General features: G+C 48.1%; 1 protein-coding gene across 7 annotated transcripts in view; it reads right to left on the bottom strand.

The window, feature by feature from the left end:
* kcnab2a (potassium voltage-gated channel subfamily A regulatory beta subunit 2a) overlaps positions 1-14,438 on the bottom strand; it is a 72,026-nt gene that overhangs the window by 14,604 nt on the left and 42,984 nt on the right. For 6 of the 7 annotated variants that reach the window (XM_061219254.1, XM_061219256.1, XM_061219255.1 and 3 more), the window contains 5 exons: positions 2,876-2,919; positions 2,626-2,663; positions 1,887-1,966; positions 317-361; positions 19-63 (listed from right to left, as the gene is read on the bottom strand). In XM_061219254.1, the coding sequence (XP_061075238.1) occupies positions 19-63; positions 317-361; positions 1,887-1,966; positions 2,626-2,663; positions 2,876-2,919 (252 nt within the window). Of the gene's footprint in view, positions 1-18; positions 64-316; positions 362-1,886; positions 1,967-2,625; positions 2,664-2,875; positions 2,920-10,790; positions 11,000-14,438 lie in introns of those variants that run through there. The other variant, XM_061219253.1, reaches the window with a different exon arrangement.

Genomic DNA, 14,438 nt, shown 5'->3' with positions numbered 1-14,438 from the left:
AGAAATAAAACCACATACTTTCCACCCCAGAAAATCTTAGTTGTGATCACCAGACTGGAACGCCTGCAAAACAAAGAAAAGCACCGTATTGTATATCAAAGCAAAACGGCCATTCTGATAGTAAATATTAATATTAAACCCCTCCACCCCCCCCCCCCCCCCAAACACACAGACACGCCGTCCCGCTGTCTGTAATCTACAGAAGCGTCTAGCCCTTCCCGGCTTCTATGCTTCCGGTCTCCCGCCTGGCAACTCGGGCCCGTGAAAGTGAGAGATAAGAGAGGAAATGAAAGGCCATCTTTAATAAAAAAACTACCTCCATCCTTTCTTCTTTATGACATTTCCCAGCACCACCTCTGCTCTGGGGGAGGGGAAGAGAGAAAGAGCGGCGAGAGAAAGCACAGTGTGTTAGTATGAGCTTTTAACTCACTCATTAAAAACACAAAACATTCACATTTTCTGCACTGGTGGCCTACCATGCCTAGTGCAGCACAGGTCAGGCCTCCGTTTAACTGAGGAAATGTGAGGTTGAGGCTAGGGAACCTGATGCCACACAGCATTTAGGGGGAAAACCTCTTTGTTTTACATCACTGGGCAGTTCCTAGCATTCCAAAAATAAGAATATACCCTTGACGGTCCATTCCCAAAATGACAAAGTGCGAGAAATTGAGTGCAAATGCTCCAATTAAAAGTGTCATAGCCCCTCCTGACAGACTGCTCTCTGGCTATGGTGACGGCGGGGTACTGCAGAGGCTTCCAGCTCATCGCAGCAGGGGGGACTGACTGCACTCGCCAGAGTCCACTCACAGTGCAGGATCAAATCCACTGACCAATCACGACACGACCAAGGACTCCAGTCCACTCCCCACGGTAACCATCCCACTTTGTTCTGTGCGATCTGCAGGGACTCCCAGTTCTTTGCACGGAGCAAGCCACTGACCCTGGAATGTCACCTCTGCGCTAACTGACGGGAGGGGGGGGGGGGGGGGTCTACTGCCCTTCTGAGTGAACGCTGAATAAAGCCTCACGGCAGCAGCTGCTCCTCCACCGCCCTGATGCCGATGTCTTCCCCATGAACGCATCCTTTCACCCCCATTAGTGGAAAAAAACCACGTTGGATGCTTTTAGCCAGCGGAGATGAGGAGATGGGGCAGACACAGAGAGACTGCGCACTATAGCCCTGGGTTTGTACAGGAAACCGCAGCAGCAGTTATAGTACGAGTGCCTTCTGCAGAGGACATGGGAATCCAGCCTAAAATAGGCAGTGTTTGCTCCGGTTAGAATGGGATTCTCGAAAACTCGGACAAAACGCTGCCGAACAGAAAAAGAAAATCTCTGTTTCGATACATGCAGGAGTAATTTTCTTTCCATGGTTTGTGTTAAAAACTGAAGGGCGTTATACATTAAAAGGCGTGGAGTTTAAATATCCCTTCAACAGTTTAGAGCTGAAGTGGACAAAAGCATGTGGTGCGTCTGGTTACAGACTAAAAGTAATCGGAAGAGTTTCCCAATTATACCGCACTAGCGTGGCGAAAGTGGTTTTCTTCACCGTCAGTCTGGGCGATTGTCATTAAGGGATCACTCCACAGATCACACGTGGGAGTCCTTAATCTGCAAGGGGTACTTAATCTTCACTTGTAAACAGGAATCTTTACATGAGAGCTGTAATGTCGCAAGTCATTCATTTCCCCGTACAGAGGTTAAGCTTCTGGAGCGGCGTCCAAACATCAGCGGACCGGATTAGCACCTTCCATCCCTGCCCCTTTGTGAGAGTTCTCCAGCTAGCGAGGGGTCAGGCCAAGCACAGCGACAAATGTCTGACATCCAAATGCGTGTACGGTCAGAGTCCGTAACGTGCAGTTCGGTGCGATCGCGGGGACACTCACTTCCCGGCCGCGTAGACCTCAGCCGTGTCAAACAGATTGATCCCGTTCTCATAGGCCAGCGTCAACAACTGCTCTGCCATCTGGAGCAGAATGAGGGGGAGAGAGGGTGTGCTTCTTACAAACCTTTATTTGCCTGTTTAAACCAGCCGAAACTGTAACCTTTGCATCAAAACATCAAACAACATTTATTCATCTCTTCAATCAGGTCATTCATTCATTTGAAGGACTTAAAGATACAATAGGCAAGATTTTTATGTTAAAACATTGTTACAAGACTATTGTAAATCCCTTCCTTTCATTGAAAACAAAAGAACGTCAGCATGTTGACAGAGAAGAGGGGGGAATAAACAGTGTTGTGGTTTGATGGTGTTTGTTGCTCTCTTGACTGTTAGAAGTATGAAATTATCTCTTTATTGTACCTTTAAGCACTTTTTCAACATGTTCAATTAAATTGTCATTCTGAAAGTCTTGTGAAACTTGGCCATGGCTTTTTGTGCTAATGCTGCTTATGGTGCGTCTTATTTGTCTTAGAAATCGCCCCCTTTCCCCCCCAGTAGACAATGTGTCAGAGGACATGAAGATGAGAAAATCAAGAAAGAGGAGAGAACTAGAAGTATGAGTAAAGTGAGTTTTTTTTCTTTAAATCACGACTGCATGTCCGATGATATGAATCAGAGTTGTGTAAAGAAGCTGAAGAACAGGGAAGGGACAGGGTGGACACACACTCAGCCTGCCATACCTCGTCTGTGATCTGCCCACCGAAGGTCACCCACGTCCCTGAGAAGACAGATCGGAGAGGACATTTTGCTGTGTGGCTCGACGCACAACATTAACACGTAGCATTAACTCCGAGCTTTCATAGCATTCTAAACGGTAGACTTTGCTGCAAATCTCTCAGGCTCCAGGTCTCCTTTCCCTACGACACAACCCAAGACCGAAGAAAGCAGAATGAGATTCACTGCCAGACCTTGCATCCATAATTTACTCACCCAGTCCGAGACATGACACCCTCAGCCCAGACTTCCCAAGGTTTCTGTGAAAAGAGGATACAGAATGGGGATTAGCTCTGCATCATGTGCGATGTAGACTCCCTTCACCATCGTTTCAGTGCACCGGGTTGAGGGGACCCTGTTTAATTCATGATTAGTGTCGAGCCTCATACGCTGCAGCTCAAGTGCTCGTTCTCGAAAGAAGGCGAGCCTCTGAGCCCTGGGGAGCAGCCAGGGCCTGAGAGAAACGCTCAGCCTTTAGCCAACAGCCCCAGTCATGGGCTGCACCCCACCGCCCCTCCTGAAGAGCATGAGTCTAGGGAACGATAGCACCCGAGAGGACCAGGACAGGGCGTGGGCTGGGGTGAAACAGGAGGTGGGGGTAGGAGAAGATGAGGCACATTAAGGGTTGGGGAGATGTCTGGGCGCAGAGCAGGAGGAGCGAGAGAGAGGGACACACCGGGAGGTAACGCCTGTATTTAGTCAGGCCAGAACGATCCAATCATCGGACTGCACACCTCCCAGGAGCCAATCACTGTCCTCTGTGGCATTCATGAGCAAATCGCTAGCCCCACATCCTGCAGCAGTCTGGGCACTATGCAGCCAATCACACTCCAAGACTATGGGTGTGCAGATATGACCCCATATGGATCTGTTCAGCAACATCATCTGTGTCTATTCAACCAACATCAGGAGAGGGTGAGACTTCAACCTGAAGCCAGGAGAGAAGATCCCAGGTACTGTATCGAGCCTGATGTCTGTGAGTGCATGCATGGAAATATGTTGGGAGGGAGGAACAAGTGTAGGCATTCGGTGGGATATGCAATCACACTGGATTACGGAGGAACACATAATCCTCCCCATGATGGTTTTAATCTCGGAGGAAGATAGTCCTGACAACCACACCCTCCCCTTCGCACGGAGCTCAGCACAGACATAGGAAATGCAACATTGCACTAAATGGACAGAAGGAAAACGTGTGAGCTTGTGACCGTGCGTGTGCACCTCTGTGGTGTGGAGCTGGCTCCTTCTGGTAGCCGTTGGCCCACAGCCTGGATGGCTGTCGTGGTGGATGCCTCAGACAGGAAGAGCAAAGCGTCCTGGGTTTAGAGATTAGAGCCCTGTTTATTACCAAGGCTGGCTGATGAGCACATTCAGCAACACAATACCAAGCAGCACAGCATTAGCCCACCAACAGGCCTCCCACGCTCAGAACCAGCGCTCAACACGAACCCTGCATGTTCCTGCTCAGCCATCGAACATCTCCATATCAGAGCTCTGGTCTTTGCAGAGGGTGTTACTGTATATTTTTACAAAACGCATTACTGCATATATTCAAAAAAGGCCCTAATAAGCTCTCTGCAGAGATTCCAGATGCTATACAGTTGTTTTGTGCTCCACAGTCAGCACCACTGCGTTCAGGCAGTCTTGGGGGGCCCTTCACCCCACAACAGAGAACGCATTCGTCTTCATACATGCACATCTCTTCCTTTCGCCCTCGTGCGATGAGTCAGACCGGCGTGTTCAAAGACTGGCTCACGAGCGTCCCCCGGATCGGAGGCGCTTGGCGCACGCCGTGGTAAGAGGAGGACTCCGCGTTCCCGCCGCAAGGTTTAACTTTCGCGTGCTCGTTTTCCCAGCTTGTAAACCCCGCCCGGCAACACGGCGGCGTGCTGAATATTTCACCTGTTGAATGAATACTGCATGTTGAGCCAATCTCCCTGATGCTCCGCACCGCCTCTCATTACGGAGACAAGCGGGACGGCCGCCGGGGTCAAACGCTGTCCCTTGTCCGGTTTAGGAGTGCCTGACCCTCGGAGGAGTGATCGTTCTCGTACCCAACCCTAAATGGGGGATGTAGGCCATCTCCATTTTGTCTGGAGCGTGGACGCATGACTGCAACACTCCATATGTGTGTGTGTGTGTGTGTGTGTGTGTGTGTGTGTATGCATGCATGTATATTTATATACATATATATGTATATATATGGACACTCACCAAGCACTTTATGAGGAACATTTTTACAGTATTATACCTACTTCTTCATGCGATTATCTAATCAGCCAATTGTGTGGCAGCAGTGCAATGCATACGATCATGAAGATACGGGTAAGGAGCTTCAGTTAACGTGCAGTCATAGAGGGGGTAAGGGCATTGGAGCACCCGCTCTCAGTACGCAGTGGGAAGGGCCCTGTCAAATTCAGACCAGTGCTGACTGGAGGACAAACACACTGGACAGTAGCGCATGGACTTCTGGTGCAACAGTGACATCAGCAGTGACTATTTTAGTGTTCAACAGGACACAGGGGGTAAACAAACGGCCAGTCCTAACAACTGGGGTTACAATTATTTTGAGCCAGATGACCCAATTTTAGATAACACTGTCTAACTGTCTTACCGAGCTCATAATGATACCTTGGAGATAGTTGCACTCATCTCCATTGGCAAGTAACAGCCAGCAAGTTAATTCACTTAGCTAACTACATATTGTTCTAGGGCTACTGTACCATATGGCTAGTGGAAGAGTTGATGGTAATGTGAATGGCTAAGAAAGCAGCCTTGCCAGTTATTGCGAGGATATTTGCAAGCCAGCTTTTCTGCTGTTCTACAGTGAATGCGTGCAAAGCATTATGGGGGGAAATTCTAAATTTTGGAACCCCTGGGTAACATTAGACTATGGTGCAGTTATAGATGATTCATAAATTATTAAGCAAAGCATTACACATCATTAAAAATGCATTTTTTTACTTTTACTTTAAAGCACAGGAAGACACATTGTACAACAGTCTTATGAGCACTCTAAGCCTTATAGTACTTTAATCATAATTCAGATTTCTCTTAAGCAGTGAAACTGAACCCCAGCACAAAAAAGAAAAGAGAGGGCAGATTTCAGACTTCAGGCGTTTCCCACTGAAATTGTCCCGGTGACACTGAATGAATAAAAAGTACTAATCGCTTGCTTCCCCTACTCCTTCCCCCTCAGTACAAACTTCAGTCCTTAGATAAATTATGCATAGCAATTATGAATGAGGTAGGGTTAAGAAGAATTAAATAATAATACATGAATAATAGCATTAAGAACGTATGCGACAGACGCACTTATTCACCGACGTACACCGTTCAGTCACAACATTAAAAGCACCTGCCTAATATTGTGTAGGTCACCATCGTGCCGCCAAAACTAGCCATCACAGTTTGGCCCTTGTCAAACTCGCTCAGATCCTTACGTTGCCCATTCTACCCGCTTCCAACACATCAACTTCAAGAACTGACTGTTCAACTCGCAGCCTAATACATCCCACCCCTTGACAGGTGCCATTGTAACAAGAGGACCAATGTTATTCACTTCACCTGTCAGTGGTTTTAATGTTGTGGCTGATCGGTGTATATTATAAAGCTTTAGCAATTACAATGCAGAACAAGCATATTCAACGTTACCTGCACCATATAAAACAGCCTCCATGTAAAATGCAACACTGGGCTACGTTAGCCAACTGACATGAAGACCTGTGGTATCCATGCAAATATCTGGTCATATTAATGCTTGGCCACCAATACAACTGAAAAGACAGCAGAAAGCTGTGCTGCTGAACGTACTTCAGCTGGGTTAGTGCAGAGCCTTTGTTGGAGTAAGAGTTGTAGCCGATTCTCCGTATCATAGACAGCGCCTCGGCTGGGTTTAGTGAACGCGGGCTGGTAGACTGACTGTCAGGGTGGGCATTGAACTGACGTATTTCAAGGCAGGGCAGAAACGGTGGAAAAAGCTAATGCGGAGGCAATGGAGGCATCAGGGTCCATAAATAAATCAAGGCTTTGCTTCAGTGCTGGGAAGCTTTGTCGTGAGGCAGGGCGAAAGCCAACCACCTATTTTTGGCAGGAGCCGGCTTAATTCATTCGTTTATTTGCTTCACTAAAATAAAGATGGTGAAACAGCCCACAGAGCCTTCCATTACCGCAACATCAAACCAAAGTATCTATTTAAAGTCGCGTCAAATTAATTCCAAAATATCACACTAATGTGCCGTAAACATCATTTCGGGTCATTCGGCCCAGTTAATAAGGAGGAGGCTGATGACCAGCTGTTTGCTTAAAGCTACTGGAGAGGAAATGTGAAGGATTAACTAATCAAGGCAAAGCTAACACTCACGCAACACCAGACCGAAAGAACATGGATAGTACTTGTAATAAAGTATTAAATGCCAGCTCTGCGGCAGCTCTCTGGCTGTGATAAACAACAACACCAAAAAAGGTCTTTACAAGTACAAATTGTACACAAATAACTGTCTTTGAGAAGACCGGCCTTTCCATGCAGGAGAATCACTGCATGTGCAACTCTGGCTGCAGGTGTGACAGTGTCACATCCCGTTTTAATGCGACTCTATTGGGCAGAATCAGACCCAGTGCCCGTGTGCATGTGCAGTGTATAGTATATGGCAGGCGTAGACTGTTTATTACATAAATGCACTATGACACATCTAAAGGCACTTATTTCAGAAGCTCTCAAGATACCACCCACAATCTACCAGAGGAGTCTCACCCAATATCAACGCACGACTGCAGAACCGGCTCGATGATAACCTACGGAAAAGCCATTAAACGTCCTCAGTTCAACTTTACCTCATATCCTCTCCTGTCAAGGAGGACTTGAGCCATTAATGAAGTGATCCCAGTGCAAGCGTGGGTGCGCGAACGGTCTCTCCCCACGACCGACATAGAACTGAACCTCAGTCAAATGCGTGGCCGCTTGCGCAATGCCCCCATGCAAATTTCACAGCCGCTGGTGGACCAGACTAAACATTATGTCATCTGGTCTCCTGTACTGAGCAGGATGTGTGTGTGGAGGGCTCACATGAAATCCTAATGGAATCATCAATACTAGTTTACTGTCAGTAGATCACTGCCTTGCTGATACTTGGATTTAAGCGCCATCTGTCTTGGCAGAACGGCTGTTATAAATTAGAGCCAACATTAAAACATCATGCGCACAACGTAATCCCGAGGACCATTAGCAGCATAAAGCTGCTCTGTAATCACACGTGGAGAGGCGGGCGCGCTCAGGTTGCCAATCTGTGACGAGACTCTTCTGGACAGGCCTAAACTGCAGCTCTGATGCAATGCTCGGGGCTCATACAGAAATGATTGATGTACAGTAAAAACAATTCACTCAGGTGAGAGCAGAACATGGCAACCACTTCTGCAGCCTCCCTCTGCAAGCAAAGCCCATGGGCTGTATACACAGTGGACCTCAACAAGGCAGGGCCCAGAGCAAGCCTGCAGAACAACACCGACTATCTTACTTTGCGAGTGGGTCTGCAGTGCAGCACTGACTCACACTATAAAAGAGTGGGTCTGTACTGCAGCACTGACTCACACTATAAAAGAGTGGGTCAGTACTGCAGCACTGACTCACACTATAAAAGAGTGGGTCAGTAGTGCAGCACTGACACACTATAAAGGAGCGGGTCTGTACTGCAGCACTGACTCACACTATAAAAGAGTGGGTCAGTACTGCAGCACTGACTCACACTATAAAAGAGTGGGTCAGTACTGCAGCACTGACTCACACTATAAAAGAGTGGGTCTGTACTGCAGCACTGACTCACTATAAAGGAGTGGGTCAGTAGTGCAGCACTGACTCACACTATTGAGAAGTGGGTCTGTAATGCAGCACTGACACACTATTGAGAAGTGGGTCTGTAGTGCAGGACTGACTCACACTATAGAGGAGTGGGTCTGTAGTGCAGGACTACTGTAAGTTGTTACTGTAAGGGATTGTTCTAGCACCGCAGGACTTACTCTGCCCTGCAGTCACACTGCTGTAGTGTACAGGTCTGCATTGCAGTACCGACTCTCCCTTATTGGATTTTTTCCCTTTCCTGCCAACACCCCCGTCTTGGAAGGTCAACTTTATTTTTATTTACAATTTACAAAAAATATTTGCTGAAGCCTCAGAGAGGGAGGGATAACAAAAACAGAAAACTAATTAAACTCATGAAACGAGACAAAACAAAGAACAAACAAGTAATACATTAGAAAATACGGCATACGGGTGATGGGTACAGCCTTGGACAAACAGACTAAACAGACACAGCAAATCGACTCCACTGTATTGTAAACGAGAGTGCAGTGCAGAATGGGCCCCCTAGATGCTATACAGAAGCAGGTCTGTACTAGTCTGACTCTTCATCACCGGAGAGACGACGGTCTGGAGCACTGCCTATGTCTTCGCTGAGCCGCATTCACATTCCAGAACGGAGTGGCGTTTTCATGTCAAGCTCTTCTTTAGACGTGAGGATTCTGGGGGGGGGTGCCTCCGTCTCTCCCTGGTGTAGGGGCAGTCTGTCCACTCACCTCCCCCTGTCCTCAGTAACACACCAGAGCTTCCCAGGGCAGCAGATTTACACCAGCACTAAATCTGTACATCACACCCTGTGCCCTCCCATGCAGACACACACCCACAGGCAAACCATCAGAGGGTACGTTATATGCTCCATACTGGGACTCGGAGTTCTGAGCTTCAGTGAAAACTGTACAGCGCTCCTTCCAAATGATCACTACGCCAAGAGAAAGCACATATTATAAGACTCCAGCTTCTTATAATAATAATGTCCAGCTTCAAGTCTTTATATCTGAAGACATATGTAGACAAAGTGTGTGTGTGTGTGTGAGTGTGAGTGTGAGTGTGAGTGAGTGAGTGAGTGAGTGAGTGAGTGAGTGAGTGAGTGAGTGAGTGAGTGAGTGAGAGAGAGAGAGAGAGAGAGAGAGAGAGAGAGAGCGATAGACTATGAGTGTGCGGATGGAAAATGTCTACGGAAAGAAGAGATGCTGATCAATCAATCAAAGCCCGCACTCCTAAGAATAGCTACAGTGTGTCCACTTTGGTCTCATCATACACAGTACTGCCTGAAATGCAGACCTCCTTTCTTTGCCTCAAATAGTATTAAACTATAAAATACCTTGTTCCAATATCTCATGCTGTATTTGATTATAAATCTCCTCACTCTTACAATTATAATAATTTATAATTCCAAGTAGAATATATTCTTTTGAATCAAACAATGTACAATTCTGCCTATTCAATATATCAGCACATCAAACGAAGACCTAGATCATCTACTTGATGACACAATGAAGACCTGAGCCCAAAACCTACGGCAACACTTAATGAAGATGAAGATGAAGACACTTAATGAAGACGTCTCTCAGGGCACTGCTCTAACTTCAGCCCCTACAGTAAGTAGTACTTCAAAAAGACCTCTATATGCCCACACCATATGTGGTACTTCATGAATGCCTCCATAAATCCAGACCGACTGTGCTACTTCATGAAGACATCTCTAAACCCACACCCTATGTAGTACCTCCAAATACCTCTATATGCCCACAGATACTTAAATGAAGACCTCTCTATGTCCAGACCGTCTGAGCTACTTAATGAAGACCTCTCTATGCCCAAACCTACTGTGCTACTTAATGAAGACCTCTCTATGCCCAAACCTACTGTGCTACTTAATGAAGACCTTTCTATGCCCAAACCTACTGTACTACTTAATGAAGACCTCTCTATGCCCAAATATACTGTGCTACTTAATGAAGACCTCTCTATGCCCAAATATACTGTGCTATTTAATGAAGACCTCTCTATGCCCAAACAAAATGTGCTGCTTAATGAAGACCTCTCAAAGCCCAAACCTACTGTGCTACTTAATGAAGACCTTTCTATGCCCAAACCTACTGTACTACTTAATGAAGACCTCTCTATGCCCAAATATACTGTGCTACTTAATGAAGACCTCTCTATGCCCAAATATACTGTGCTATTTAATGAAGACCTCTCTATGCCCAAACCTACTGTGCTACTTAATGAAGACCTCTCTATGCCCAAACTGGTGGCGTATTAAACTCTGTGCCCTACCTATACTTCATGCCGGTGCGAATGCTCTGGTCGCTGGAGGAGGGCTGGCTCTGGAGGGACAGCTGTCCGAGGCTGCGGGCCACCATGGCGACGGTCCTGAACTTGCTCCGCGTGCCGGTGCCGGGGCTGTTGGCGTTCTGCCGGTTCAGCCGGTCCTCCGTGCTCCGGCTGACGGCGCGGTGGTCCGTGCAAACGAACGAGACCTGCATGGCGGCTGAGGGCCGCTACGGCCGGCCGCACGCGTGAGGAGAAAGTACGAGAGGGGCCGCTTCCCACCTGGGGAAAGCCGTCGAGTCTGAGAGAAAGAGGTCCTCCTGATGGCTGAAACTCCTGGTCCCCTCACAGCTGAGGCCGGGACACCCCCCCTGGAGTCGGGAGAGATGAAGCTCAACTTGCAGTCTGCGGCTCCACCTGTCCGGTTTGGGGCCAGACGCCCCTGTGTATCTCGAGTGTTTGGAGACAGTGATACCCCCCGCTACAAAGCCGGCGTGCACACAGAGGCGAACTATCCGCGCGAGCGTTGTGTTCGCTCTCCTGCTCCTCCCTGTCTCTCTACCATCTCCCCGGAGCGCCCCGCTGACCTCCCGGCGGTGTTCCCCCACTGCTCCCTGAGGGGCCGAGTCCCAGCTGCTGATCCGAGCGGCGCGCACAGAGCGGGAGAGAACGCTCTGCCCTGCTAGCGAGCGGCACTGAGGGGGATCCGTGAGTGCATGTCTGCGTAAACGCACACGCGCACAGAGGAGGGGAGACGCCTGGGCGCTTCAGCGCTTCTGCCCCGATCAGAAAACACGCGCTGACGCGAGGGCGCGCGCACACACACGCGCGCGCGCGCAAATCCCTCCTCCTCCCCACAGATTAAACCTACACACGCCTGCCACTCACAAGACGGAGCGAGAGGCAGACAGAGACGGAAAGAGGGAGGAGAGAGAGATGAGAGATGGTGGGTGGAATGAACAGAGCTTACCGGGAGAAAGGGAGGAGGGAGAGAAAGAGAGGGAAGTGCTGGGTTGTCTCTCGGACGCTGTCACCCGAGGCCAGAGGGCTTTTGTCAGTTCCCCTCACTCTCCATACTCCAGAGTTCTCCAGCCAATCGGAAGAGCGGTTGGCTTCGGAGTGGAACAATACTCTGACCACCATCACCACCACCGATAGAAACCAGAAGAAGTCCTCATGACAGAGTGTGTGTTTGTGCGTGCCTGGGAGTGTGTGTGAGTGTGTTTGTGTGCTTCTGCGCTTGTGTCTGCATGAGCTTATCTTTGTGCATGAGGGTGTGAAATATTTATTATGTAACCCCATCTGTCTGGGTTTGTGTGTGTGTGTGTGTGTGTGTGTGTGTGTGTGTGTGTCTCTCTCTCTTTCAATGGTCATTCACCACTCACTTTTGAAATGCTCCTGAAAAGAGAAGAATCCTCATTCACTCACGACACAGGAAACAGGATACTGTTCCTTCACTATCCACAAATTGACATTTTAAAGAAACAAAGAAACACACAAATGTCTACATACACTCACTCAGCACTTTATTAGGTACACCTGTACACCAACTTGTTAATGCAAATGTTTAATCAGCCAATCATGTGGCAGAATCAAAATGCATAAAAGCATGCAGACATGGTCAAGAGGTTCAGCTGTTTTTCAGGCCAAATGTCAGAATTGGGAAGAAATGTGATCCAAATGATTTTGGCCATGGAATGATTGTTGGTGCCAGACAGGGGGTTTGAATATCTAAGAACGCCTTGTTAATGAGAGAGGTCAGTGAAGAACAGCCAGACTGGTCAAAGCTGACAGCAAGGCAAATAACCACACATTACAACAGTGGTATGCAGAAGAGCATCTCTGAACACACAACGCGTCAAACCTCTTAAGTGGATAGGCTACAACAGCAGAAGACCAATAAGTCTACAAAAATAAGTCAAATAAACATCTAATAAAGTTCTCCCTAAACGTAGGTACGATCACCCGTACCTACGACAGCTCCAGCGCGCTAAACGGAGAGGTCTCTCGGGCAATCGGAGACGCCCGTGTCACACTCCCGAGAAACGTATCTGGCGGCCTGACGCAGTCCAGCCGCACTCACAGAAGCGAGCGTCTCGCACTCCGGACCGGACGGCGTGTTTCCTGCGTGACCCCGCTCACGGCGTCCGGCGGACACGGTGGGAAACGAGACGCGGGGACACGTTCCGGTCCAGAGGGCTCGGGGCCTCACAATGCCGCCCGCCTGAGGGCCCGCTGGTATCCCGTATCACCCCTGTAATCCATCCAGGGGCCGGCCGCAGCGTTCTGCGGACCTGCGCGTCTCCGCTAAACGGCCACCTGCTCCTCACTGCGTTTATAATCTTTCACCACCATAAGAGGAGCAAATAACCATCTGCAACCTCATTAAAAACAGTGAAGCTCAGAACATACTGCCTACATTAAAAATGTTAAAATATGTCATAGTTGAGACATTCCGTGCAGAAATAATTAGCCTCTTAGTCATTCCTGCATTAACGAAGCGAGATGCCACGCAGATTAGGCTTGGAATAAACTCAGTCACGCTGCAAACGCTAAGCATGGAAATGCCCCCTCTTTTTATCCAGAGGAGAACACTGAATCCAATCACTGCAGGTCCACCACCCACAGATGTAGACCCAGAAGTGCAGGCGGAGGTCAGAGCAGTGTCTGTGACCAGAAGGGTCAAAGGTCGTTTCAGTAACAACAGGGGTCACTGAGACGAGGTACAGAGGATGAAGATGATTTAAAATCCCTCACTGTCCAGTTTTTTTTGTTTTTCTGAGCCTGGATCATATCTCTCCCAAACCCTCGATCCTTTCCCAGGGTGCACTGGTGTATTCTTCCTGAGGAATCAGGGAGTGGCTATGGCAGAGCTCCCTTCATCCTGCATCATCAGGACGGAAGAACTCCTCTGGATTTGCCACAGAAACCTACATTATTTAATCGCCGTAGAAATACACCAACGTTAATCACCAGAGAAACCCACGAGCAGTTCCACAAGAATGAGGAAGAGATGCATCTTCAGAGTTACACATAATGAACCACAACCGACAGTACAGCACAAAATGGCTTCATGGACAGCATATGACAAACTGTATAAACACGCTTTAAAAAAAACTACTCCAGTGTTAGAGATGCAGTCATAAGGCTGTCCTTGTGCAGATGTGGTCAGATAAACCATAACCTCACAGTGCTCTGACACCGACCAGGTCGACACATTAGCACGAGGTAAACCAGTCCGACTTTCGAGAACGTGCTTGACTAATGAACCAATGGTCATCGATGAATCACAATCTCCTGATGATGAGACTAATTGTTGATGGTGCTCCAAGCCAACTCAATACTGACGAGTGCCAAACAGATTGGTTTCTCCTAAATATTTTGCAATCTCACAAACAGTAGCTTCACTTCACAGATGCTCTAGAGTCTGAGGTTGAGACAAGGAGGGGAAAAGCATGTTTACAGTACCTGGTCCCTGGCCAGACCACAGCAGGGCTGAATCTAAATCTACACCTGGAACATCCCATGACTCCCAACAGCCCTTCAGGTGAGAATTACATTTCTGAGGCTTGATACCCACCCCGAAAATAACAAAAGGTTTTCATCTCTGTAAATAAGCCATTTATATTCAACTCCTGCACAGCCAGATTCACT

Source organism: Conger conger, chromosome 14 (genome assembly GCF_963514075.1).
Source record: "Conger conger chromosome 14, fConCon1.1, whole genome shotgun sequence".
Classification (NCBI taxonomy): Eukaryota; Metazoa; Chordata; class Actinopteri; order Anguilliformes; family Congridae; genus Conger; species Conger conger.
This window is presented reverse-complemented; position numbering and strand designations above follow the sequence as displayed.